This window comes from Cibotium barometz, chromosome 3 (assembly GCF_041138505.1).
Source record: "Cibotium barometz isolate CiBa-2024 chromosome 3, ASM4113850v1, whole genome shotgun sequence".
Taxonomy (NCBI): Eukaryota; Viridiplantae; Streptophyta; class Polypodiopsida; order Cyatheales; family Cibotiaceae; genus Cibotium; species Cibotium barometz.
In genome coordinates, this window is record NC_141048.1 from 10479667 (window position 1) to 10505960 (window position 26294).

The 26294-nt window shown below is 44.4% G+C and overlaps 1 protein-coding gene across 4 annotated transcripts in view; it reads right to left on the minus strand.

The window, feature by feature from the left end:
* The window catches only part of LOC147639696 (DNA-directed RNA polymerases II, IV and V subunit 9A), a 53716-nt gene extending 27649 nt beyond the window's left edge, over positions 1–26067 (minus strand). The window contains exons 1-4 of one of the 4 annotated variants that reach the window (XM_086772900.1): positions 25923–26067; positions 25767–25842; positions 25403–25551; positions 21705–21825 (exon numbers count right to left, since the gene is read on the minus strand). In XM_086772900.1, coding sequence (XP_086629026.1) covers positions 21747–21825; positions 25403–25551; positions 25767–25842; positions 25923–25951 — 333 coding nt within the window. In that variant the 5' untranslated portion in view covers positions 25952–26067 and the 3' untranslated portion in view covers positions 21705–21746. Of the gene's footprint in view, positions 1–21704; positions 21826–25402; positions 25562–25766; positions 25843–25922 lie in introns of all 4 variants that reach the window. The other 3 variants (XM_086772882.1, XM_086772910.1, XM_086772890.1) reach the window with 3 other exon arrangements.
* Positions 26068–26294: the final 227 nt, after the last annotated feature.

Genomic DNA, 26294 nt, shown 5'->3' on the forward strand with positions numbered 1-26294 from the left:
CAGCACATGTATGTTTGAGCTGAGAAGATGTATCATGCACTTGAGTTATGCCAGATGTATGCCCATGGCTGGCCTGCTTAGTGATCTTGGCTGATCAGAGGGAGACACAGTGTGTTGTTTGAAGACACAGATCTGTGTGCATAGATCCTCTGTGCTGAGAAGGATTTGTGGGCCGTCAGATTGGATATACAGGTGTAAACTCTTGGCTGGTCTTTGTGTTGTACTCAGCCATTCATTTTATTATAATTGAATAAAGAAATACCGCAAGGGGCGCCAAGCTTTGGGGCCAACAGGTGTCGCTGTGTTTTCAGATTTGGGCACTCTAGCTCCAATCTGTGTTTTGTTTCTCATCTAGACTACAAGTGGACGGGTGATTGCTCCTACCGCACTCTGGTTTTCTATCAGAGGCCGGTTTCAAGGTTCCGTCCCCGGGACCAATCATCAACTTTCTGAAGGGGGTGAGCTCGTGGTTGCTTTGAAGAAAGCCATCGCTGAAAATTCAGCAATCATGTCTGATACAGAGGATGAGTACTTCTATCATGAAGAAGAAGAGCAAGAGACTTCTCCTGAAAGAGATGTATCTGAGGATATTTTTGCAGGAGAACAGGCTGCAGATGTTGAGCCTTATGAGGATGTAACACAGCCAGAAGATGTGCATGGTAAAGAGGATGATGATGCTCGGTTCAAAGATCGCTTGGCTAGTGTTATGGATACTTTTATGCAGCCACACAGAGTGAGAGATTTGCTGAATTTATGAGATCTCGCACAAAACCCCGCACAGAGCCCCAGAAAAAGAAGAAGAAGGTTCGTTCGAAGAATCTTCCTCAGGGTCATAGTGGTGCCATCCCACAGGAACCATCTTTTGGCCAGTTTCCGAATATGCAGCATGCTTATGGAGCAAACTCTCAGAGTTCCTTCTATGGACAGCCACCTATTCCTCAGCAGAACATGCATCCAGGTTATTTTGGTGGTGGCTCGGTGTTCCAATCCATGACTGGGGGTTATCCTCAGGGAGGCATGGGTATGTATGGGCCTTTTGGAGCCAATTTTCAGCCTGGCATGCAAGGGAATATGTATGGTGGTATGCAGTCTGGTATGGCTGGAAATATGTTTGCAGGCATGCAACCTGGGATGCAAGGCAATATGTTTGGTGGCATGTAGCCAGGTATGCATAATGGAATGTATGGAAACATGGCTGGAATGTATGGTATGCCTGGCATGGGAATGGGAAATGTTGACCCAATGATGGGTATGAATGTTGGGGGCAGCAATCTCACGAAACCACTTCCATATGATAATCTAACGCCTATGGGAAAGGCAAAGGATTACAAGGAAGGAGGAGCTGCAGTGAAGTTTGACACTTTCAGTGGGGCCAAGGATAAATTGAAGGCACTTACCTTTTTACAGTAGTTTGATGCTGCTTTTTCTGGTGGGAATTACACAGAGTCCTCAAAGGTGAGGAAAGCTGCCACTTTTCTCAAGGGCAATGCTTTGCAGTGGTGGTCTACTCTTCTTTTGCAGGGCATATCACCCATAACATAGGTCCAATTCAAACAGGTTTTCTCTTCCGTATGGCTCACATCTACATTTGAGGTGGATGTTATGACAGCATGGCACAAGCTGGATGCTTCAAAGTGTGATAGTTTGGAGGATTATAACAAGAAGTTTTGGGAAGCTCTTCTCCCAGTGACTTCTTATCGTGCCGTGCCTTTATCTGAGCAGGTTGAGAAATATTGTTGTGGGCTGCCCAAAGAGGTACGAGATTATTGTATAAAGACAAGAGTAACGAACATGTCACAGATGATTGAAAATGCTATGACAGCTAATGCGTTACTCACAGGTGGTTCATCTGGGTTTAAAGGCAGTAAGAAATTGGGCAAGAAAGCTGAAAAATTTGGGCATGCTTCTCGTGATGCTAAAGGGTCTTCAGAGACAAAGTATAAGAAGTTGCCAATGCCCAAGAGGACTTCTGAGGAAAGACAGGCTTTGAGAGATGCTCAAAAGTGTTTTTACTGTACTGAAGAGGGGCATATGTCATTCAATTGTCCCAAAAGAACGTCCAAAAAGGATCCTGACAATAAAGGAGAGCCCAAGCCAAAGAAACCAAAGCCTTCTGCAGGCTTAGTTCCTGATCTTGTGGAGGAGCAGCTAGGTGGTGAAGCTACAGAGTTGTGCAGGGCATGGGGCAAAGTGAGAGATCAAATGCTTTGATCTTCTTTGACACAGGTGCTAGAGCCAACTTCATTTCACCAGATTTGGCTAGCCGATTGGGGATTCGTGCAGAGGAGATGGGGCCGTTACATGAGGCAAATATGGCTTGTCCAGGGTATGCAGAACCCGTTACTCCTATCATTGGGAAGCTTCGGCTTCATTTGCAGGGTTATGTGGACAGCGAGGAGTTCTTCATCATGCCTTTGGATGGCTGTGATGTTTTGTTGGGGATGCCTTGGTGCCACAGGGTACATGCGGTGGTGGATACTTACAATAGGAAAATTACTCTGACTCATAGAGGGAAAGAGCATGTATTGGATGTAAAACTCAAAGGGGAATCTGTTCCTATTGTATCCGCTTCGGCGATTTCATCAGTAATGAAAAAGCATCTTTCCGCGTACTTGATTTATGTAAAGGATGCACAGGATGATGAGTCTAAGTCTAATTTGTCAATGTTAGATAAGGACAGGGCTGATTTCTTAAGTGGGTTTCAAGACTGTTTTTCCGAGTCATTGCCAGGAGAATTACCTCCTGAGAGGCCAGAAGATCATGCCACAGATCTGATTCCTGGTAGTACTCCACCGAATAGACCGCCGTATCATGTTAGTGCAGCCCAACAAGAAGAGATTATGAGTCAGGTGCAGGAGCTATTGAATAAGGGGTTGATTCAGCCTAGCTCATCACCCTTTTGCTCACCTGTGCTCTTAGTGCAGAAGAAGGATGGTTCTTGGCGCATGTGTATAGATTACAGGGCGCTGAATAAGAATACCATCAAGAATCGATTCCCCATACCGAGGATCGATGACATCTTGGACCGCTTACAGGGCTCCACAGTTTTTAGTCGTATTGACTTGAAAAGCGGGTATCATCAGATACGCATTAGACCCGAGGATGTGCATAAGACAGCATTCCGAACCACGTTTGGATTGTATGAGTTCTTGGTTATGCCCTTTGGTTTGACAAATGCGCCTGCCACATTTAACAGAATGATGGACACGATTTTCAGGCCTCAGAGAGAGTTTGTGGGCACATTCTTTGATGATATGATTGTGCATTCACGAACTGAGGAAGAGCATAGAAGGCATTTGGCCATTGTGTTTGCAGAACTCAGAAACCATAGATTGGTGGTTAATGGCAAGAAGAGTGAGTTTTTCTTGCAGGAGATACATTTCTTGGGGCATATTGTGTCTGGTCATGGAGTCCGTATGGATCCAGCAAAGGTGGAAGCAATACTTAATTGGCCAGCTTTGAGGACCGTGCATGATGTACGCAGTTTTCTAGGATTGTGTTCCTATTACAGGCGTTACATACGGCACTTTGCTGAAATTGCTTCGCCTCTTCATGCTTTGACGAAGAAAGCAACTCCGTTTAAATGGGCTGATCGGGAAATTACAGCATTCAAAAAGCTCAAAGAAAAGCTTACTTCGGACCCAGTATTGGTGTTACCGGACCTCCGAAAGGCTTTTGTTGTCCAGTGTGATGCATGTGGAAGTAGCATTGGTGCAGTTCTCATGCAAGAGGGACATGTTATAGCCTATGAGAGTAGAGTTTTGCAAGATGCTGAGAAGCATTTACAGGTGTATGAGAAAGAGATGTTGGCTGTAATTCACGCTCTTTCTACTTGGAAACACTACTTGCTTGGGGCTGATTTTACTGTGCAGACCGATCATCAGACCTTGCGATATTTCCTCACGCAGACTAAGCTTTCAGAGAAGCATATGCGTTGGGCAAACTTTTTGTCAATGTTTCACTTCCAGATTGTGCATGTGGAAGGCAAAAAGAATGTAGTGGCAGATGCTTTGTCACGCAAGCCACAGGTCTCTGCAGTTTCACTTGCTTATCATCATGAGCTTGATGAAATATTAGAGCAGTATGCCCATGATGAGGATTTTGAAAGGTTGTATGATCAGATGTCTGAGGGTCTGCGGCATGAGCATTACACTCTCAGAGATGGGTTTTTATTGATGCATGGCAGACTGTGTGTTACCAGGCCATTGCGACTCAAGGTTATGATTGAAAGTCATGCTCCACCGTATGCAGGTCATAGAGGTATTGACGCCACGGTAAAAGCAGTGGAGACTTTCTTTTATTGGCCAACCTTGAGAAGAGATGTTGATGCCTTTGTGAGGCAATGCATCGTATGTCAGAAGGTAAAGTTTGACCGTCAGAAGACACCAGGGTTATTACAGCCTTTATGTCACGTGCATCCCGCACTTGGATGCCACGTAGACATTTCTGTACAGAAGGTGCAGGACCTAGGATGGTGAACTGGTCCCATGTGAGCCCAGTCCGGGACGAGTCAGCCAGGGATCCATCTCAGTCGTCCGAGGTCAGGTGTGCATTGTCCTGCACATGAAGCAGTGCCAGTCCGCGCTGTGAGTCTCCCTCTGGAATGATGTCAGATGTGCTGAGTATCTGGTTTGCAACTGGATGCCAGGCCTCTGTAGGCATGTAGTTTGCATGTAGAGATGGGGCCAGCCCATAGGGCTACCCCAGGGCAAGGTTTTGCATTGGCATACTTAGCATGGGCATGGGGGAGGTATAGAACCACCCCCAAGGGGCCAGGAGGGCCCAAGACATTGCCCACCAGCCAAGGCAAGGGCTGGAGGGGCAGTCGGCCAGCTCCAGAGCCTCTGGACAGGCAGCCGACAGAGGGTAAAAACCCTAGAACAGAAGGCGGCCAGGTGTGGGGGGCAGTCCCACACCTCTGCGCAGCATGTCCAGTAGTTAGGAGGCTGTCCCAGAGTCATGCGCAGGCTGGACAGCCATCAAACCAGTGAGAAAACACTTTATTAAGTGTGAAAGCATTTTAATAATGAAACTCAGTCGTGGGGCTGTTATGAGCAGGCCGACTGGATGATAGGAGGGGTATAAAAGCCCAAGCCAAGATCTCAATGGGATCATCTCACAATTCACCAAGAGCTCCAAGCATTCAAGGGCCAGGACAGCCAAGGGTTTGCTAAAGCTAAGGGGTGAAGGACTGAAGGTCAAGGGCAGGTTTTTCCAGCCAAGAAAAGGTCAAGTACTTTGTATTTGTTTCAGATTTACATCATTCTAATAAAGCAAATACACCATCCGTGGTGGGGGCCCTACAGAGGGTAATTGGGACCCAATACTGTGTCCTCTCCATCTCCCCTTTCTCTCTCTATTTGCTGCACATCGTCTTTCAGTTTTGTGCGTTAATTCCGTCGCGAAAAGAGTGCTGTTTTCTGAGTTTTGAAGTACCGATCCTTCTCCGAAGCTTCCGCATATTACAATGGTATCAAATGTAACACGCGGAAGCTCTGGGTAGTCTTCTTTCAGCCCTAAACACTCTTGGAAACCTTCTGATGCAAAAACGCACCATCTGATGCAAAAACGCAGGTAGAGAGAGAGTAGAGAGAGAGAGTGAGAAGTGCTGGAAATAAATGATTTACATGCCTTTTAAATTCAGCCGACTGGTGTTCTTGCCTTGCAATCATGCACCTACAGCCGCCTTGCTTTTTGGTACAGCCGACAGCTCCTGTACTTAGCCAATTGCACCCTAGTGCTTCTCCAAGTCCAACCTGGCCACTTCTGTATCTTGTGCTCCACACTCTGACTCTATCTGGTTCATACTATTTATCTGTTTGCCCCCTCTGGATCTAGCCCTGAGATTGTCCATGGCATCTATGATGCACATGACACTTTACCTATTCCGGATAGACCTTGGGAGAGCATTACCATGGATTTTGTATTTGATCTTCCACGGACACAAACGGGAAATGATGGCATCTGGACTATCATATGCAGGTTCAGTAAGCAGGCACATTTCATTCCCGTGCGGAAGACAATTAAAGTGGATCATATGGTGAAGTTGTTCATGGCGAATATCTTCAAGTATCATGGCTTGCCTACGTCTATCATTAGTGACCGTGATCCACGGATGACGAGTTTGTTTTGGAGAGGGTTGTTTGACAACATGGGTACAACTCTCAAGTTTTCATCGTCATTTCATCCACAGACAGATGGTCAGTCAGAAGAGGCTAACTCTACAGTGTTGGATCTTCTCAAGTGTTATGTGTCAGAGCACAAGCAACAATGGGAAAAGTATCTTCCTCTGGTGGAGTTTGCATATAACAACACTGTACATAGCTCGACAGGCAAGGCGCCTTTTGAGATTGTAGAAGGAGGGAAGAAGGTTCCACCCATTTTGCATACAAAGGATAAGATCTTTGAGGCTGATCAGTATGTGGAGAGCTTGGATGGAGCTTATCGGAGAGTTAAGTTGGCCCTCCAGAAAACTCAGCAGAAGCAAAAGAAAGCCGCAGACCGTCACAGACGTGATTTACAGTTTGCATTGGGTGATTGGGTTCTTTTGCGCTTTGAAAAGGCTAGACTCAAGAAGATGAAGGGTAAAGAGCGCTTATTCCCTAAGTTGAGCATGCGATATTATGGGCCTTTTCAGGTTTTAGAAAAGATTGGTGAGGTAACCTATCGATTGAAGTTACCAGATCACTGGAGGATTCACAATGCTTTTCACGTGAGTCTTCTTAGACCTTTCCGTGGGGATGTGCCTGAGGATGTATCAGATGAGGCTCAGCCGGAAGTTGAGGAACTTGATGAGGTTCCGATTCCAGAGCAGATACTGGCACATAAAGAAAGGAAGGTACGAGGTAAAGTTTCCGATCTTGTGAAGTTCAAGAACTATTCACCGATGGATGCGAAGTGGATGGAGGAAGGTGACTTAACAGATTCACCTCAGGTTTTGCAGCTTTATCTCGATGCCTTTGAGTTAGAGCCGACTCTTATTGTGGCTCATTCAGGTTCAGCAGAGCATGGGTCTGGAGCATTACCTGATGCTCAAGAGGGGGGTAGCACCTCCACTCCCTTGATACAGACAGGCTCAGATGACATCTAGAGGTCGCTTGGTGCAGATCTTATCTCACCCGAAGGTACTGAGGCTGACAGTACATCTGTTTATGGGACTTCTATGATATATGTGTACTAGTCACATGGAGATTTTTGTGGATATGTATGGTTCACAGTGGTATACAACTTGGACTATTACTATGCCATTGGTTTGCAGTGAATGATGATACATGTGTATGGCTTAGAGAGATTGGGACGCTGATCTTGCCATATTGTATATTTCACTCTGGATATTTTGATGCATCACCAGAATGCAATCGAGGACGCTTGCCATTTTTCAAGAGGGGGGTATGTCATGGCCCTGTGAAAATGGAGCAAGACAAGTGTGGGCATGGTGGTTGCAGAGTCAGAATATTTTATGATTCACATGGGGGGGTGCCCGGACAGAGTTTAAGATGTGTGGACATCCCTAGGTGTGAAGGGGGGAACTAGACACATTAAGTTTTAATGTTTATTGAAGTTTGCCCCTAGGCCTTAGTGGCCCTAGGAACTTATTAAAGTTTGGGGCCCTAGGGATTAATTTTGGGGAGGAGTGTTTCTCTCTCCTCTCTCTCTCTCTTCCCTTTTTGGGGAGTCGTGTAGCAAAACTGGAGAAGCCTTCATGCGCATGTTCTCTAGCGTGGAAAAGCACAAGAGAAGGGAGGCGGCTGCTGTTTTTCTGTGTACTGTTGCTGTTTTTCTGGGTGGAATCAGCCGTACGGCACTGTACGGCCAGAACTGTGCAAGGACTCTCTCTCTTTCTCCTCTGTTGCTGGCTGCGCATAGAAGCTGCTGCAAACGTCGTGTTCCCTCTGCTGGATACTCTGCGCACAGGCCAGTACAGGCTGTACCAGCAAGTACACAGCCCGTACCCCACTGTACGACTGCCGTACAATGTACGGACAGTCGGGTACAGCAAGTACAACTGCTGTAGATGGTGTAAACAGGTGCTGGACAGGTCTGTGTACTCAGATTCAGGCAGGTACAAGAGTGGACAGCGACTGTTTATGCAAGTACAACTCCTGGCACGTATCCCGAGGCGGTACAGACGGGTACTGTGCTGATTTTCAGATCTGTATTTTTCAAGGACAACATAAGAGTGAACATCAGGAGGAGGATACAGGCAAGTACAAGCACACGTGTGAAGCAGGGTTCTGGATACAAGTGCCTGCAAGTACAGATTGGTGCTGTTGCTTCCTCCAGTGTTATTTCACGAGCTGAACTTGGTAAGCTCTGTTACTGTTCATCTATCTCTCTTTCTACTGCTTGATGTCTGTTGCAGATATGTGTTATCTGGCCCCTTGTGAGAGGAGGGGTATGGCAGATTGACAAGGGTTGAGACAGAGATTGGACAGCACATGTATGTTTGAGCTGAGAAGATGTATCATGCACTTGAGTTATGCCAGATGTATGCCCATGGCTGGCCTGCTTAGTGATCTTGGCTGACCAGAGGGAGGCACAGTGTGTTGTTTGAAGACACAGATCTGTGTGCATAGATCCTCTGTGCTGAGAAGGATTTGTGGGCCGTCAGATTGGATATACAGGTGTAAACTCTTGGCTGGTCTTTGTGTTGTACTCAGCCATTCATTTTATTATAATTGAATAAAGAAATACCGCAAGGGGCGCCAAGCTTTGGGGCCAACAGGTGTCGCTGTGTTTTCAGATTTGGGCACTCTAGCTCCAATCTGTGTTTTGTTTCTCATCTAGACTACAAGTGGACGGGTGATTGCTCCTACCGCACCCTGGTTTTCTATCAGAGGCCGGTTTCACTTATCCTCACCAAGCTTCCTCCAGACTATAATGTGATTTCTCGATCTTTGCAGTGCCAGGTCACATCCACTTAGTTAGATTTTGATGATCTTAACTCCCTACTTTTGGAGGAGGAGTCCGTTCTCATCTCACAGGGTAAGTTGAAGGTGTCAGTCAACAGTTCTAACCAGGCACTTTCCTCAGTTCAAAAGAAAGGTCGGAGTCGTCGTTTCTCTTGCGGGAAAAGAGGACATCTGTCCAAGGATTGCTTGTCCAAGAAGAAGGACAAGACCAAGGGCAAGGCTTCATCTCAAAGAAAAGGCAAAGACACGACACAAGATAGTGATACAGATTCTAGTACCACTTCTAGGGCTCCCAAGGCGCTTCCGGCTAAGGAGACCCCAGATGGTGTGCTTCTCTAGTACACATACAGTTTCCCCCCATGTGCTTCCAACCACAAGAGGCTTGTGAGCGGGAGAGGGGACTGATTACAGCTCCACTTACTGGTGCATGGGGATCGTGATTCGGAGTTCCAAGCATTAGACATCTGGCAGGACATGGTTATCTTTGGTGCAGCAGAGATTATGAACTGGATCTGTTCCAAGTTCATTGTTCAAGGCTTTTGGGACGTGATGTGTTCCGTCCACTGTTGGAGATTATGGGCGCGGTGTGTCCAGGAGCTCATCATCTATTCTTGAAGTTCACTGCACACTTGTGTGGGAATTCGTGGCCAAGTAAAGTTCCTTGTTGTTCGTGGTGGTATCTTGTTTCGAGGAAACAGGTTGGTGGGTGCTCTCCGAGGTGATTCCAATATCCACAATGCTGGAGAGTCCATGGTTGCATCTTCATCGACTTATCTTCTTCCGACTCATGCACACTATGAGCTGCAGAGGGGGTGCTAGAATTGTGCATCTCAGTGTTCTGGGGCTTTACCATTTATCTGGACATTTTATTGTATTTCTCCTATTTATTTGTCCTGTGAACAGTCAGCCAGCTCACTGATGCACGCCATTGCCATTGTAAAGCTTTATTGTTGTTATAAAAGGTGATCTTGTCCAACTCTCTCATTCTACTTTGCACTCTCTCCTATGTTTACTTTTTATGCTTCCGCCTGTGCTATCTCCTTCATATACTTGGTTCGTATCGAGGATGCCTATGCTGAAAAGGCAACCATCCCACATGTCTTGGAATTCCCACAGGTGCTCGAACAAGAACTTATGTCCAAGAGGATGAATCTCCATGCTATGGGAGAGGAACCATCAGTGGCCGACCCCCCCTTGGAGTATTTCATTATCCAAGGAGAAATATAACATGTACAAGCTTTGAGGGCCTTACTCTCCCCATGGGAGATGCCGGATTATCCATATACAATCATAAACCTATCCTTCATCCAATATGGCTATCCAACATGTCCTTCCATAGGTGCACAAACATGTATAACAGCCCACATGGCACTTCCATACGCGCATAAACATGTATGACAGCCCATATGGCTCTTCCACGAGCACATAAACCTATAAACCAGTCCATGCGGCTCATCCATGAACTCATAAACCTGTAAACCAGCCCATGTAGCTCATTCATGAGCTCATAAACCTGTATAACAGCCTGTATGTCGCATCCATGAGCGCCAAAACCTGTATATTGCATAAAACCAAAAATTTCAGCAAGCTTTAGGACTGTTTTGTTGAAAAACAGCCATCCGAGGTGTGCAAGATGGTGTAGAGTAGTGAAAATCATCTTCCCCAAGCTGGATATGGCTATGCTGGGCTTAGAAATGAAGAGAAATGGAGAAAAATCAGAGTTTTCAGCCTCCAAAAACCTGCTTGAAGCTCAAACTCACCCAAGAGATAACTCTCTCATGTTCAAATAAGCAAGAAAATGCTACAATGCCATGTGTAAAGCTGAATTGACAAGTGTGAGGACACTTGTCTCACTTTTGTCCTCTTATCTGCCACATGTCCCAAATCCAAAGGCCAAAAATTCCACAATCTTCAGCTCTAAAAATATCCCAGACGATAGCTAATTTCACAGCGCCGCTCTGGCAATACTCGATCTCTGTCGTATTCCAGAGGTAATGACACGAACGGAAATTCCATCGAAGATTGCAAAAAATAGCAACTTTCCCTAAAATTTAGGAGATGATCTCTTTGTGTTCCACCACATGAGAAATACATGTAAGCACCATGTAGAAACCTATTTCATTACTCGATCTCCCCCAAATCCTCAAGAGTTCGCCATACATACTTTCCACTTGACACTTGAGCTCTAAAACCCATTTCTGTGTCCAAGAAACCATCTTGAGTGCATGGACCATGCTACGAATGCTTGGTCCTCTGTATTGGATAATCCCCCCATTCCCAAAGCTTATACATTCTTGATCTTTTGGACATCCAAAGCCCATCCACACACATGAATTCTGGAGATGCCGAAAATGATGACAGCACATACATCTATGCCTAATGTATCACCTTTTGTTCTAAAATGATGCCAGTCAGGGATTGTCCCAATGGAAAAACATGCGGCAAAACATGTTGAGATGCAGGTTCATGCATCAAAGTCTCATGACTTCAAAGCTGGAGACAAATCTATGAAGTTTGACGCATATCATGGGGAATATGATGCATCAAAGGCACTTGCCCAGTTTGATATTGCTTTCAATGATGAGGATTTCACTCAGAAATCCATGATCCGGCATGTAAGCATGTCCATGAAAGGCACTGCTGCCCATTGGTGGCTCGCAGAGAAGCTCTCACCGAATCCTTTTAGATCATGGGAAGAGTTCAAGGAGAGGTTCTGTGTCCAATTCTTGCCTCCCAATGCATTGAATGAGATAACAACAAAGTGGGATTGGGTGAAGCAAAATGAGGGGGAAACAGTGAATGCATATGTACAAAAGTTTTGGAAAGACTTTTGGAGCTGTCTCCATTTTATGCACGTCACTGAGGAGGAAAGGAAAAGAAGGTTTCAATCGGGATTGCAACCCGTGTACAAAGCAGGACTACAAATGTATCATGGTCACACCTTACATCAACTAATCGCAGCCGCCATTGCCACCGAGCAATTGAAACACAAATTGAGGCGATCCAATAAGGCTAAACCCTCATTTCAAGGCAAAGGGAGGGTTGTCCAAAACCTATAAAATAATGGACAGCCACCTAAAAAGGACCAAAACCAAGATAATAAATGGTCCAAAGACTGAAAATAACTCTACCAAGAAGCGTCTCTTCAAAGTGAGAGACTATGGTCTCACTCCAGAGCAGAAAAAGCAATGTATCAGCGAGGGGAAATGCTTTACTTGTGGTAGCACTCAGCATATTGCAATGCATGCCCAAACAAGAAGCAGCGTGATAATGCAAATGCATCAAAGCCCAATGTGCATATGGTTCCAGATGTGCAGGGCAACACTTCACATGATAGCAAAGACAAGGTTGTATGTAAAGCTTGGGGACAGCTTAAGGATCAGCCCGCTTTGTTCATGTTTGATGATTGTGCAACTGAGAACTTCATATATGCACAGATAGCAGCTGCTTTGGGTATTGAAGTGGAGGACATGGATCCTCAAATTGAAGCAAGGGCTGCCTTTGTTGGTAGACAAGTGCAAGTTATGCCTATTATTAGCAAGTTGTGCATACACATTCAAGGCTATGTGGATCATGAGAATTTTCTTGTGGTGCCTTTGAATGGCTTTGACGTAAGCCTTGGCACACACGCATTGATCCCTGCAAGGCCTTTAAGACCAACAGAGCACCTTCATGCATAAAGGCCGAGAGCATGTAATTGATGTTGGTGAAGAGAGTGATACCATTCCCTTTGTATCTCATGTACAAATTAAGAAAGTAATGAAAAAGAGTATTTTTGCTACTTGATTTTTGTACGGGATCATTTTGAGGAAAATAATGTGCATGTAAACACTCTTAGTAATAATAGGCTGAAATTCTTGCAAGAGTACAATGATTGTTTTGCTGATGAGTTACCAAATGAGTTGCCACCCATACGACCGGAAGAACATCACATTGATCTTGTGCCGAGTAGCTCACCACCTAATAGGCCAGCCTATCGTGTAAGTGCATTCCAAAAAGAGGAGATCATGATGCAAGTAAACGAGCTTCTTGAGAAGGGATTGGTTCAGCCAAGCTTTTCCCCATATTGTTCACCCGTCCTCTTGGTTCAAAACAAGGATGGATTCTTTCGTATGTGTGTGGATTATAGAGCTTTGAATAAGCTCACCATCAAGAATCGATTTTCGATTCCACGCATAGACGACATCCTTGACAAGTTTGATGGATCGGCATGCTTTAGCTGAATTGATCTCAAGAGTGGGTAGTGCGTGCGATGCCTGAGGATGTGCACGAAACTACTTTCAGGAGAGCATTTGGGCTTTATGAGTATCTTGTTATGCCTTTTGGTCTTACGAATGCCCCGGCTACATTCAATAGAATGATGGATCGCTTATTACGTGGGTACAGGAAATTCTTCTTTGATGACATCCTAGTCTTCTCGAAGACCGAAGAAGAGCATAGAGCTCATTTGGCTATTATTTTTGAAGAACTCCGTAAGCATAAACTCTTTATAAATGCAAAGAAGAGTGAGTTCTTCTTGTCAGAGATACATTATCTTGGGCATATTGTGTCCAAAGATGGAGTGCGGATGGATCCTCCAAAGATTGATGCACTTCGGAATTGGCCCGAATTGACATCGGTGCATGAGATCGGTAGTTTTCTTGGATTATGCTCTTATTACCGCAAGTTCATTCGGCACTTTGCATGGATTGCTTCTCCTTTGTATGATTTGATAAAGACGAAGGCTACATTCAAATGGACTGATGTAGAGAGGGATACATTCCTCAAATTGAAAGATGCAACTACTCATGACCTAGTGTTGATCATTCCGAATTTGCAAAAGCCTTTAAGTGTGGAATGTGATGCATCTAGAAATTGCATAGGAGCTGTCCTAAATCAAGAGGGACATGCCATGGCTTATAAGAGCCATAGATTGCATGATACAGAGTTCTCTCTTGGCATTTATTAGAAAGAGCTCTTGGTGCACTTACCATATGGAAACCTTACCTTCTTGGGGCTGATTTTACTCTGAAAACAAATCACCAGAGTTTGAGGTATTTTCTTACCCAAACTAAATTGTCAAAGAAACATATGAGGATGGCCAATTTCCTCTCTATGTTTCATTTTCAGATCTTACACACCCCAGGAAAGAAGAATGTAGTGGCAGATGCATTGTCACAAAATCCGTATGTAGCAGCTATTTCGGTTGCCTCTAATGGAGACTTGTCTGCCATGCGTGATTTGTATCATACGGATACTGATTTTGCCACTATTTGGGCTGATTTGATGGCTGGCCATGCACATGCCTCTCATGTGATCAAAGAGGGTTACCTTATGAAAGATAATTGCCTATGTGTGGTGTTTGACATGAGACAAAAGGTTTTGGACGAGTGCCATGCTCCTCCATATGCTAGTCATAGAGACATAATGCCTACTATGCACATGATTGAGCGGCATTTCTTTTGGCCAGGTATGCGGAAGGAGATAGAGGCACATGTACGTGCATGTATCACCTATCAAAAGGTGAAATTTGATAGGCAAAAGGCACCAGGTTTGCTTCAACCATCGCCTATTCCCACGTAGCCATGGGAAAGTATTACAATGGATTTCATTATGGACTTGCCACGGACCCAACAGTCTCCTTCGCAAATATGTAGGGCCGGAGCCCAGTGAAACGGTCATTGAGGATCCACCAAAAGTGGATGAGCTTGAGAAGATCTTGCAGCCAGAGCAGATTGTGTATCACAAGGAACTCAAGCTTGAGCAGGCAAAGTTGTCAAGCGTTACCTTGTGAAGTTTAAGAACTAACTTCCCATTGATGCTAATGGAAAGCCACGAAGAGCTACATGGGAGAAATACGGATATACACTTCTATGTGATGGATCCTCCTGTAAGAGCACCATGTTCTTGAAGGGACGACTCTTTGCCAGGTACAATGGTCACAGGGGAGTTTATTTGGAGACACTTGCGAGAGGCTGTGATGGAGGTTGGTCCAGATAATATAGTCCAAGTTATAACAGATAATGGATCCAATTGTGTCCGTCTGGGTCGTATGTTACATGAGGAGCTTCCAAAAATTGTTTGGACTCCTAGTGCATCACATAGCTTGGACTTGTTGATGGAGGATGTGGGTAAGATGCCATGGGTTGCCAAAGCGTTAGCCACCGCAAAGTTCATTGTCAAATAAAGAGATCAAAGGTGCTCAATATCTTCAGGACAAATGTCAAATCCCCATAGGATTTCCTCGTAGAACGCTCCTGGTACAAGGCTCGAAAACTTCAAACAAATCAAACAAACGTGAAGGGGGTGCAGGCCTGACTCACCTCCCAACCTTGACAGCCGTAGGCAAGCCCACAAGTCTTGGCTGTCCCCACCGAACCACGAGCTGAGCTAACTAGATAGACGTACCGACCAATCTCTACCTCGTGACATCCCATACCGCCACCAAGCTACCCTCGCGGGCCTCGAGACTGCTGCCGGCCTCGGCTGCATGAAGCAGGTGCACGTCTGCACTAGATCCAGGCTCCTGACCATAGAGCTCTCACAAAGACACGTGACTAATGACTAACCCTGGCCACCCTTTTATAGGCTCTTGGCCGGTCATCGGGCGTCCACACTTGGGTGCCCGCCCGTTAGTCTATCCCTAACTCAGCTCGTCAATTAGCCTGCCTAGCTCCAAGCTTCCCCAACCTCGAAGCTAGTCTTGTGTGCGTGTAGCACACGGTAGATACACACTGTGCACATGACATACTCCCCTTCCTCTAAGAGCTCACTCCTGAGCTCACTAAAAAGCCAGGGTAATCTCTCTGAAGAGTAGTCCATGTCTCCCATGTAGCGTCCTCCTCAACACAATCCTTCCACTTGATCTTGTATTCCATGATAAACGTATTACGCAATCTTCTTTCACGAAATCCAAGAATCTTATCGGAACAAATGTCATGTCCTCCACATCTATGATTTCTTGAGGAGTAACTAACTGGTCTGTTCCACCCAGTACTTCCTTAAGTCTACTGACATGAAATACAGGATAACTTTCACATGAGAAGACAAATCCAATTCATATGCAACTGAACCAATCCGTCGTGTAATACGAAATGGTCCACAGTATCTAGGGGATAATTTCGGAGATCGACCTGTCCATAAAGTCTCGGAATCTTTCCGAACTCGCAAATACACCATCGTGCCTTCAGAAAACTCTCTGGGTGAACAATGTCTATTAGAATAAAATCTGTCTCGGTCTTGAGCACTTCTAATAGATTCATTCGTAACTTGTAACATTTCAAGCATATCTTGCAAAAAATTACGTGTTGCATCATGCTGAAGTCCTAAAAATCCCTTTGTAACAGGTGATCTAGGTTGAAAACCATACATAAGCATGAAAGGACTAAAACCTGTACTCGTATGCTTAGTACTGTTATATGCAAATTCTAACATAGGAAGATAATCCTCCCATGAACTCTGTCTTTTGGATACGTATGCTCGAAGCATATCCTCCAAAATTTGATTCACTCTTTAGGTATGGCCATCAGATTGATGATGATCTGAGAAACTCAAATTCAAAGTTGCTAATTGCGTAGCTCTAATGGTCTTCCGGGTGGGTAAAAATCTAGCCATTTTTGTCAAGCGATCTACCACAACCCAAATAGAATCGTGGCCTTGATGTGTTCTTGGCAATCCGGTAATAAAATCCATGGAAATACTTTCCCATTTATTACCTGGGATTTGCAAAGGATGCAACAACCCAACCTGTCTAAAGCGTTCAGCTTTATTTGCTTGACAAACTTGACACTTGAGAACATAATCTTCTATATACCCTTACATCTTTGGCCAATAAAAAGTGTGTTTCACTAACGATAATGTCCTGTGTACCCCAAGGTGTCCAGCAGAAGGGGCGTCGTGACACTCCTTAAGAATCTTGGACCTAATGTCCGAGATCTGTGGTACACAAATTTTGTCATTACGGAATAGTAAACCATTCCGAATCATCCACTAACCTCCTGCAGCCTGAATGATAGGCTGCTCAGTCATTGAGTCTTGGTCAATCAATGAGCTCCGGTCCTGGATCTTCTGGCAAAATGGACCAAAATAACTATCAGTCCTACAAAGCCCTCTCAATGACTGAAATAAGTCAATAGAAATCTCGATGAACGACAAAGTATTCACCTCTCTAATTTGACTAAGCGCATCTACGACACTATTCATGGATCCTTTTCTATAACGAATCTCAAAATCAAAATCTTGCATTAATTCAGCCCATTGAGCTTTCCTTCCTCTCAAATCATCCGCATCACACACCTACTTGATTGACTGATGATCAATCAATACCACAAACTTGGAGCCATATAAATAATGTCTCCAAACCTTGAGAGCGTGAATCACGGCATAAAGTTCCTTCTCAAGGGTTGGCCAACAAGTTGGAGTGTCGTCTAGCTTTTTACTTTCAAAAGCAACAGGTCTATCATCTTGAAATAGAGCAGCCCCGATGGCATAGTCACTAGCATCAGTTTCAAGAACATAAGGCCGACTAGGATCAAGTAATGCTAAGATAGGTGCTTCCTTGACTTTATCTTTCAAAAGTCTGAAAGCCATATCCAGATCGTTATTCCAAGTGATAGGCTGATTTGACTTACATCCACGACCTTTCAACAAGTCGGTCATTGGTAGTGTGAGCTGAGAGTACTCCCGCACAGATTTTCGAAGAAAAACAACAAAACCGGGAAAAGAACGAAGTTGTTTCACTGTTCGCGGTATAGGCCAGGCCAAAACCTTATGAACTCGGTCATAGTCAATGCTCAATCCATCTCTAGTGATCTTGTGTCCCAAGTAAATGATGTCTGTCATGAAAAACTCACATTTGACTATATATCAAAATATCATCCAGGAACACAACCACAAATTTTTCCAAATGTTCACGAAAAAGATCGTTCATCATTTGCTGGAAAGTAGCTGGAGTATTGGTTAACCCAAAAGGTAATACAAGAAACTCGTAATGGCCATACCTAGTCCGAAAGGCGGTTCTTTCGACATGCCTTTCATGAATACGTATCTGGTGATAGCCAGTACGTAAGTACGTAAATCTATCTTCATGAAATATTTCGCTCCTGCTAACCGGTCAATCAGGTTATCTGATCTAGGGAGAGGATAGCGTCCTACTTTCTCCTAAGCAACACAGGTGCACCCCAAGGTGATTTACTTGGACGAATCTGGACCATCCTCAAATAATCTTCGAATTGTTTGGCCAACTCATCTTTCTCAGCTTGGCTCATCTTGTAAGGTGGAATACTAACAGGGTGAGCACCAAGGATCAGGTCAATACGATGATCTACTGCCCTTTCAGATGGTAAGCCCGATGGCAGTTCCTTAGATCTTGAAATGAATCAAGTATCTTCTATAATTCTTTGCTTTCAAACACACTTAATTCATTGACATCCATAGAAGGTATGAGAAATGAAGAAAGTGGAATCAATACACAATGGAAAGCAGTATACAAAGAAAAATCCATTATATTGTCAAAATCAACTATATTTACAAGAGGTCCCTGAGAGGGATGTATACAATCACCTAAGATACTATACTGGGTGTTTCTATGTTCAAAAGAAAAAATATGACTAGACCAATCTATCTGGACTTGAAGAGTCTTAAACCACTCAATCCCTAATAACAAGTCTACATGTTCTAGGTGCATAATATAGCATTCCAGAGTATCTTTCTAGTCTTGAATCCGGATCGGTAGCATCTCCACCTTTCGATCCCATATTTTCCGACCCGCAGGTAGGCGTACCTCATAGGTATGATCATTGGGTGTTGTGTCAAGACCCAATTTTTGCACAAGTTTGTAATAAAGTTGTGTGAGCTGCTAGGGTCTAGAAGAATGTTAATTTTATGGCCATTCACTTCTCCATAAACTCAACCAAAAACTTTAGAGTTGAACAGACAATCAGAACATGTACTAGGGCGAGAAAGTACAGTAACTAGCGTACCTGTCAAAGACAACTAGTTAGCCGCCTTTGGCTTGGGTCCTGCGTTGGTCTTTGCACCCTTTTGCTTCGGGCACTCGTTACGCATATGTCCTTTTTCTTCGCAGATGAAGCAACGTCCCTCCTCCTTGAGCTTCAAAGCCTTAAGGAGACGTTTCTTCTTCGCTGGTGTCGAAGTTGAATTCTTCGAAGGTTGGTCCGAAGACTTTCCTTCAGTCGTGCTAGCCATTGGTGCGGAGAACTTCCTTTTGTGCTTGTTCCCCTGCTCGGTAACGGGTTTAGACTTGGAAGAGACCATTGTATCATCATAGATACGAGCGGAACGAATGGCTTCGTCCAAAGTTTTGCATTTGTTGTTTTTAACCTGTAAACGGTATGAGTCGGGTAAACCGGCTACGAAGAAACCCAAAAGAGTTGTGGAATCCATCTTCGTAGCTTTCATCTGCAAGTCCCTAAATTTCTGGAGATAGACCTCATAAGTGAGGTTCTGCGAGGTCATGGTCAAAGTAGTAAACCGGGCAACAACATCATAGTCATCCTCTTTCTTGAGGAATTCTTTCTTGAAGATATCTTCGAACTGTGCCCAAGTCGTTGGTTTAGGGTTGAGTTCCTTCCACCAAAGCAAAGCTTTGCCTGAGAGGAAACCTGCTGCTAATTGGATCTTTTTCCCATCGTCATATGGATGGAACTAAAAATGGACTTGCCACTTATGTAGCCAAGTGTCCACTATCTCCTTGGTGCGCTGCTTTTGCTCGCCCCCGAACTGTTCCAGAGTAATGTTGGGGCCTAAAGCAAATGCCAAGGTATCCATACCCGAAAGAGTAGATAGGATAGTGGTCAACAAAGAGATGGAGTTCTGTAAAGCCTGCATCTGCACGGCGATTTGTGCTTGACGTTCCGAGGAAGAAGCTTCGAGAGCAACTTTAAACTCTTGCAAATCTGATTTTGACACATAATCGTCGAAAAGATCAGCATCGGTGGCTTCCGTACATAGGTCTTCACGTTCAAGAAAGGGCTCCAACTCGGATTCTTGGGTCGACATCTTGAAGAGGGCAAGGTGAGGAAAATATTTATCTTGCACAAATAAGAGTGCTAGAGAGCTTGAGAGCTTGAGGACTTGAGAGAGGTGTGGCAAGAAGCCCGCTTAAGGGAATATATAGGCTTCCCCAAAAGCTTACTTAGCTTTTGCTTTTGTGTTTTTTTTTTTGCAAAATATATATATATATATATATATTCTGTTTTCTTTTTTCTTTTTTTCTTAACACTTATAAAGCAACTTGGGTTTTTAAACCCTTTTACTAAGGTTTAACAAAAAAAAACGAAAACAAGCCGTGGGTTTTTTTTTGTTTTATAAAAAAAAACAAAAGCAAGAAAAACACCTGACTGTGCTTTTCACTTTTCGCTATTTTATGCGCCCCTGTTCTTCGCCTGCCTACGTGCGCCGCCTACACACGTACCTAGCCGCCTGCAATCGTACCTGGCCGCCTGCTAAAGTGCGCCTGTGACCCGCTGTCGTCTGTACTTGCGCACCTGCGCCTGTGTACACCCAGCGCACCTACGCTAGCCTGCACGTACTGGCCCGAGTGCAGGGATGCTTCACATGTCTGCGCACAACGGGTACCCGCCTGCCTACGTGTACTCGTCTGCGTGCACAAACACGCTTGCACATATACCTGGCCGTCTGTTTTACTCGCCTGGCTACATGTACAAGCTGGCTTTTTTCTTTCACACAAGGCTTCGCTACCACCATCCAGGCGTCTCTCTCTCTCTGCGCGGATTGAGACAGGGCGATATGTGCATCAGATCGTGGATGACCGCATTTGTCAGCTATGCTACCAGGAGGTAGAGACAGAGGAACACTACATTTGCCGATGTACAGTCTATTATGAGATCCGAGGGAGATATCACTGCCTCTTCCGAGAGGGTTTTGGGCCGTTACACAAGGTCATGGAGTTTGAGGATCAGAGATGCCTGGGATTGTTTCTACTTGAGCTCAGGAGACATAGAGAGACCCTCTTGGCAGACAGGAGGCCGAGCCATGATGTACCTAGACAGAGGACCCTGACAGATTTCTTCGGCACCAGCACCAGCAACCGAGCCCACACACCTCCTGATACCTCCTCCATTGGGCCATCAGAGCACCGACCACGCTCCCAGGGAGTCACCACTGATAGAGCAGTTATCTTATGTCGTGCTCGTCGGCCACGCCCACCAGGATCCCGACCACGGCATCCTCACCATCGCCAGATCAGAGCCATTATTGCTCGGCATCGGAGGCGCCTACCTCGCTTCTACGACCTCTCCATTCTAGACACCCCATCGCGGAGATACATGATCTAAGGAGAGGGCAACACTTCAATTGATCACCATACATGGATCTACCTGATATACATTTTCCAGTATTTTCTAGGTTTTTTCTATTCAGTATCATCTCGGAGTCTTGCAGTTCTGCTCTTATAACTGTAGGACAATCAGTTTATTGTACTTTTTAGTCTTGTTCTCTTTGATGAGACACCAACTTCAGATGTACTCTCAGTTTTGGTCTCATAGGCCATTATGGCCTCTTAGAGACGTTAATATATCATTTCATTTCTCTCTCTCTCTCTCTCTCTCTCTCTCTCTCTCTCTTACAAACAAACAGCCAACATGCTGTTACTTCTTCTCTCTCTCAAACTGTTCAAACAGTTGCAAACATACAGCCCTTCTTCTTGCTAAGCAAACCAACCTTACTAGACCACAATCTTCTTCACGGGTTCCTACGATGAAAAAGCAACATGCTGAAATCGAAAAAACAACAGTATGCATAGAAAAAACAGCAAGCTTCTCGAACTCATACCTTTTCTTCGACCACTTTTTCTCTACCTGCCGACTTGCTCGTTCACGAGGCTTGCTCTGATACCACTGTCAAATCCCCATAGGATCTCCTCGCAGAACGCTCCTGGTACAAGACTCGAAACCTGCAAACAAATCAAACAAACGTGAAGGGGGTGCAAGCCCGACTCACCTCCCAACCTTGACAGCTATGGGCAAGCCCACAAGTCTTGGCTGTCCCCACCGAGCCACGAGCTGAGCTAACTAGATGGACGTACCGACCAATCTCTACCTCGTGACGTCCCATACCGCCACGAGGCTACCCTCGCGGGCCTCGAGACTGCTGCCGGCCTCGGCTGCATGAAGCAGGTGCACGTCTGCACTAGATCCAAGCTCCTGACCATAGAGCTCTCACAAAGACACGCGAGACTCTATATGACTAATCACTAACCTTGGCCACCCTTTTATAGGCTCTTGGCCGATCATTGGGCATCCACACTTGGGTGCCCGCCCGCCCGTCCATACTTGGGTGCCCGCCCGTTAGTCTATCCCTAACTCAGCTCGTCAATCAGTCTGCCTACTAGCTCCAGGCTTCCCCAACCTCGAAGCTAGTCTTGTGTGCGTGTAGCACACGGTAGATACACACTGTGCACATGACAACAAAGATTGAGCTACAGCTCCAAAAGCCCTCCTCCACCAAATTTGCCTACATGTTCATACTAGTTGACAGGGTACTACGAGTTCGTGGCAGACTCTTACGCACAGTTGTTTCATGTACATGATTTGACATGAATGAGGTCAAGGAAAGAAGACCAAAATTTGAAACTCCTGTCATGGGAGAGGAAGCCTTTTAGAAAAAGGCTGAAGTCTTTGGTGAGGATTTTATAGTCATTCTATAGTGTTTTACGCAGCACCGATATGGAGGGCAACACATGTGGCTTATTGTACGAGTATATGGACAAGATTAGTGAATGTATTAACACGGCACAAGGCTTGGAGGAAGAGGAGTAAGCTCATTGTCCATTCTCTTTGTAACTTTGACTTTCCTCATTGTATTCTTGATTAAAAGTGTAACTTGGGTGTTGATTTTATGTTTCAATCATCAATGATCAATTAGGGGGACGAGTCTTCGCAACAACGCGTGGCTCAATCGATGGGATTGGTTTCATAGACTAATTCATGCTATTGCACACATCCTTCGTCCTTTGTGGAAAGATGACAAACAATGCGTATGTGAGGAGTTGGAGGATTGCTGGCAGGAGTACATTGGTTATTTGACAGGTGGAGATGTGCAACAGTTGAGAATATCGAGCAAGAGCGCCTATACTTTCGGATTGGCACAGGAAAACACTTTGGATCCCCTTCAGCTCGCTTGCAAGAGTGCCAGCTTGAGCCTATCTCATGGTGGGAGAAGTACGGCGTTGGTGCTCCTAATCTCGTAAGAACTTTGCTACTTGTGAAAAAAAGCCTTTTAGACTTTAGTTAATTGTTTCTACTTGTTCATTTCAGCTTCTAAGCTCTTGTCGTTTCTCAATGGTAGAGAAAGATGCCATGAGAGTTCTCTCACAGGACTGCAGCTCGAGTCCTTGTAAGTGAAACTGGAGTACTTGGGCCCTCTTCCACACAAAGAAGAGGAACAGATTGTCTGCCGCTTCCCAACATCCCACCAGACAAGCGAGACATCTATGCCATGTTGTACGAGGAGGCCATGCAGCCACTTCGCACCACGCGGAGCTGTTCGAGAGTGAGGGCGCGCGTTCAGGCCACCACCACAACATCATCTTGCACATAGCGGCGAATAATAGTGCTCAAGCTAGTATGGGTCAGAGTGCTGCAGCACAAATCGAGAAGGCAGATTCAGATGATTCGAATGAGTCATCTATTTACACTACAGTGTCAGAGGGGTTGAGCCATCCGATGTTGAGATGGAGGCTTAGAGTCTATGTTTTCTATTTTTTTGAGCATTTGTCAGTTGCTTGGGCTTGACCCACTATCATGTATCATTTGACTTTGATTTCAGATTATGTAGTCTCCACTCTCTAGCCTGTTCAATGTTCTTTAATTACCATTTTCACTCAGTTTGTTTGGATATATCTATGGTTGTAACTTGTTGTCATTGGTCAAATTTCAATTAAAGGCCAAGGCTCATGAAGTTTCGAAACTTTGTCTATGGCATGCAGCAAATTGTCATTTGTATTAATTTTTGAAACTTCACTCTTTATTGTTATTATTTGTAGACTAGTGGATTATGGAGCCTATATGGTTTTATTCATGAAACCCCTTCTCCCTAGGCTTAAAAACTTTAAAAACCCTTATATCTAGGCCAAAATTATATTTAAAAAACCTGATAAATAAAAAACCTTTTTAAAAACTTCCCAATTTTAAAAAAACGTTTTAAAACGTTTAAAACTCCGCGTTTTAAAACCCCTCTGGCTACTATGATAGGGAGAAAGTCAATGGGAAACAGTAAGGTAAGAGTTTCCAAAGAATTAGTGTAGGATGCACATTTATAAAAGGATATACAATGCCCAAAGGCAAAAGCCCTATAAAAGTATGCAAACCAAGAACAAAAGAGCAAAAGTTAAAGACAAGTTTTAAAGAAAAATCAGCATAAATCAAGTTGTTGTAGTATGGATGGTTGGATATCAATGCTCCACCTGCATATTATATTGTCGAGGCACCAGTTAGGTCATGTTTGTACAACCCCCATTATAAGGAGTAGCTATGATTGAGCAGTCCAGGCATCTGACATCCAATATTCACACGGGATGGTGGTCTAGGAAGACAGATGATTTAGGGACAGCTTGGATTGGATTTGCCACACTACCAAACAAATAGGCTACATGCTACACTGGTCAATTATCCCATAACGGTCCACACATAGAGCAGGTAGACTTTACTCTTGGACACCCTATCCTCACATTGTGGGGCCCAAACGAGACCCACGATTAGCCCGGATGGTTGTGGGAGGTGGGGAAAACCACATGACAATTCTTAGTACATCTTTATGGACCAAGTCTAAAACACGGACAATGGCACTAACTATGACCGCAAGCCTACATGGCCAGCCCACATATACAAACCTATATAGATACACGGTCAGCCCTTCTCCACACAAGTCATCAATCATCACCTATTCTTCTCTCTCTCTCTTATTGTGTGCAATTTGAATTTTAGAGTTTTGTGCAATGAATAATCATGCTTCTTGTGAGTGTTTTCTTTTATACACCGCTCATTGTATCCTCTTAAATGGACAGGTTTGGAGCACTTTTAGACCAGTTTTGAGGAACAACATTCTAGCAATCAATAAATTTTTACATGTTCATTTATCATGTAACAAAGCTATGATGAATGTCAATATGAGGTGCAAATTCATTGAACACTAATATTGTGAAAGCTTATCTCTACATTATCCTTGTCGGAGCTAAGCTGGTATAAAATAAAACATCATCATTTCATTTGATCTCTTTGTCTAGGGAGTATAGAAGCCATAGATACATAAGCTAAGAAAACAGGTGCACTTCACATACATTTCTTCCCACTCTTTGATTAATCACATGAAAGTGCAAGTGCCAACAACCACCACAAAAGATACTTTCAAAAAGTGTGCTTCCAAAGTGAAAGGGCACATAACTATTAAGGCAAATAGAAAGTAATCAAGGTTAAAAGACAACATGGCAAATCAGGGCCATACACGAAAATGTAGACGTTGTTTTTACAAACCTGGAAGAATACTGCCTCTCCGTGATTGCACACAGCGCACCGTACGGCCTTTGTACGAGGTAGGGTAGGATCAGATGCCACATCTTGCAAAACTTGGGTGCGCTCACCAGCAGAATGATGGATCTCATTTCTGTAGACACAATTATTATCTGCTACCTCCTGCAGATAGTCACATTAACACATGCACGCACACAAGCATACCCTTCATACATGTAAAAAGAACATCGAAAAGACACACAATGGCTTACCTTGAATGATGGGTAGACATATGCATGCTGCGGTATTACCCTAGGCATATGCATGGTGGGCCTTGATATAACCCTAGATACTACCATGTGAAGCAACAGCATTATGGGAATATTACCTGATGATCGCAATTGCGGCATGCATACAGGAGGACTTTCTGGTCTCTGTCTTCGCGCGGGTACAGTATGTTATTGCTGAAACGAGCAAACCCATTTATTTATCATGTAAAGAGTTTTTCCCTATAAAGCAGACGAAGAGCACAGACAGCTTGTACCATTCACGGCAGAACTTCATAGTACTCATGTTTGCGCTGGTGTGTTGAAATGCTGAGAGCTTCTAGCCTGTCTGATTGTAAGGGTGTATTATTCTTCATACTACTTATAGTTGGTGTTACTTTTGAAATGTACTAGAAATTTGAATTGTGTAATTCTAGAAATTGAGAAAACAATCTTTTTGCAAATTAAAATTATAAGTGTTGATATTGCAAGTCCATTGTTTATATAGCTCTTTACAAGTAGCCTCCTACACATTGCGGTGGGAGAGGATCCCTCATCGAAAGGTGGGAGAGGGTCCCTCATTGTTGAGATGGTAGGTGCAAATCCATTGTGTATATAACTCTTCCCAACAAATAGTCTCCTACCCATTG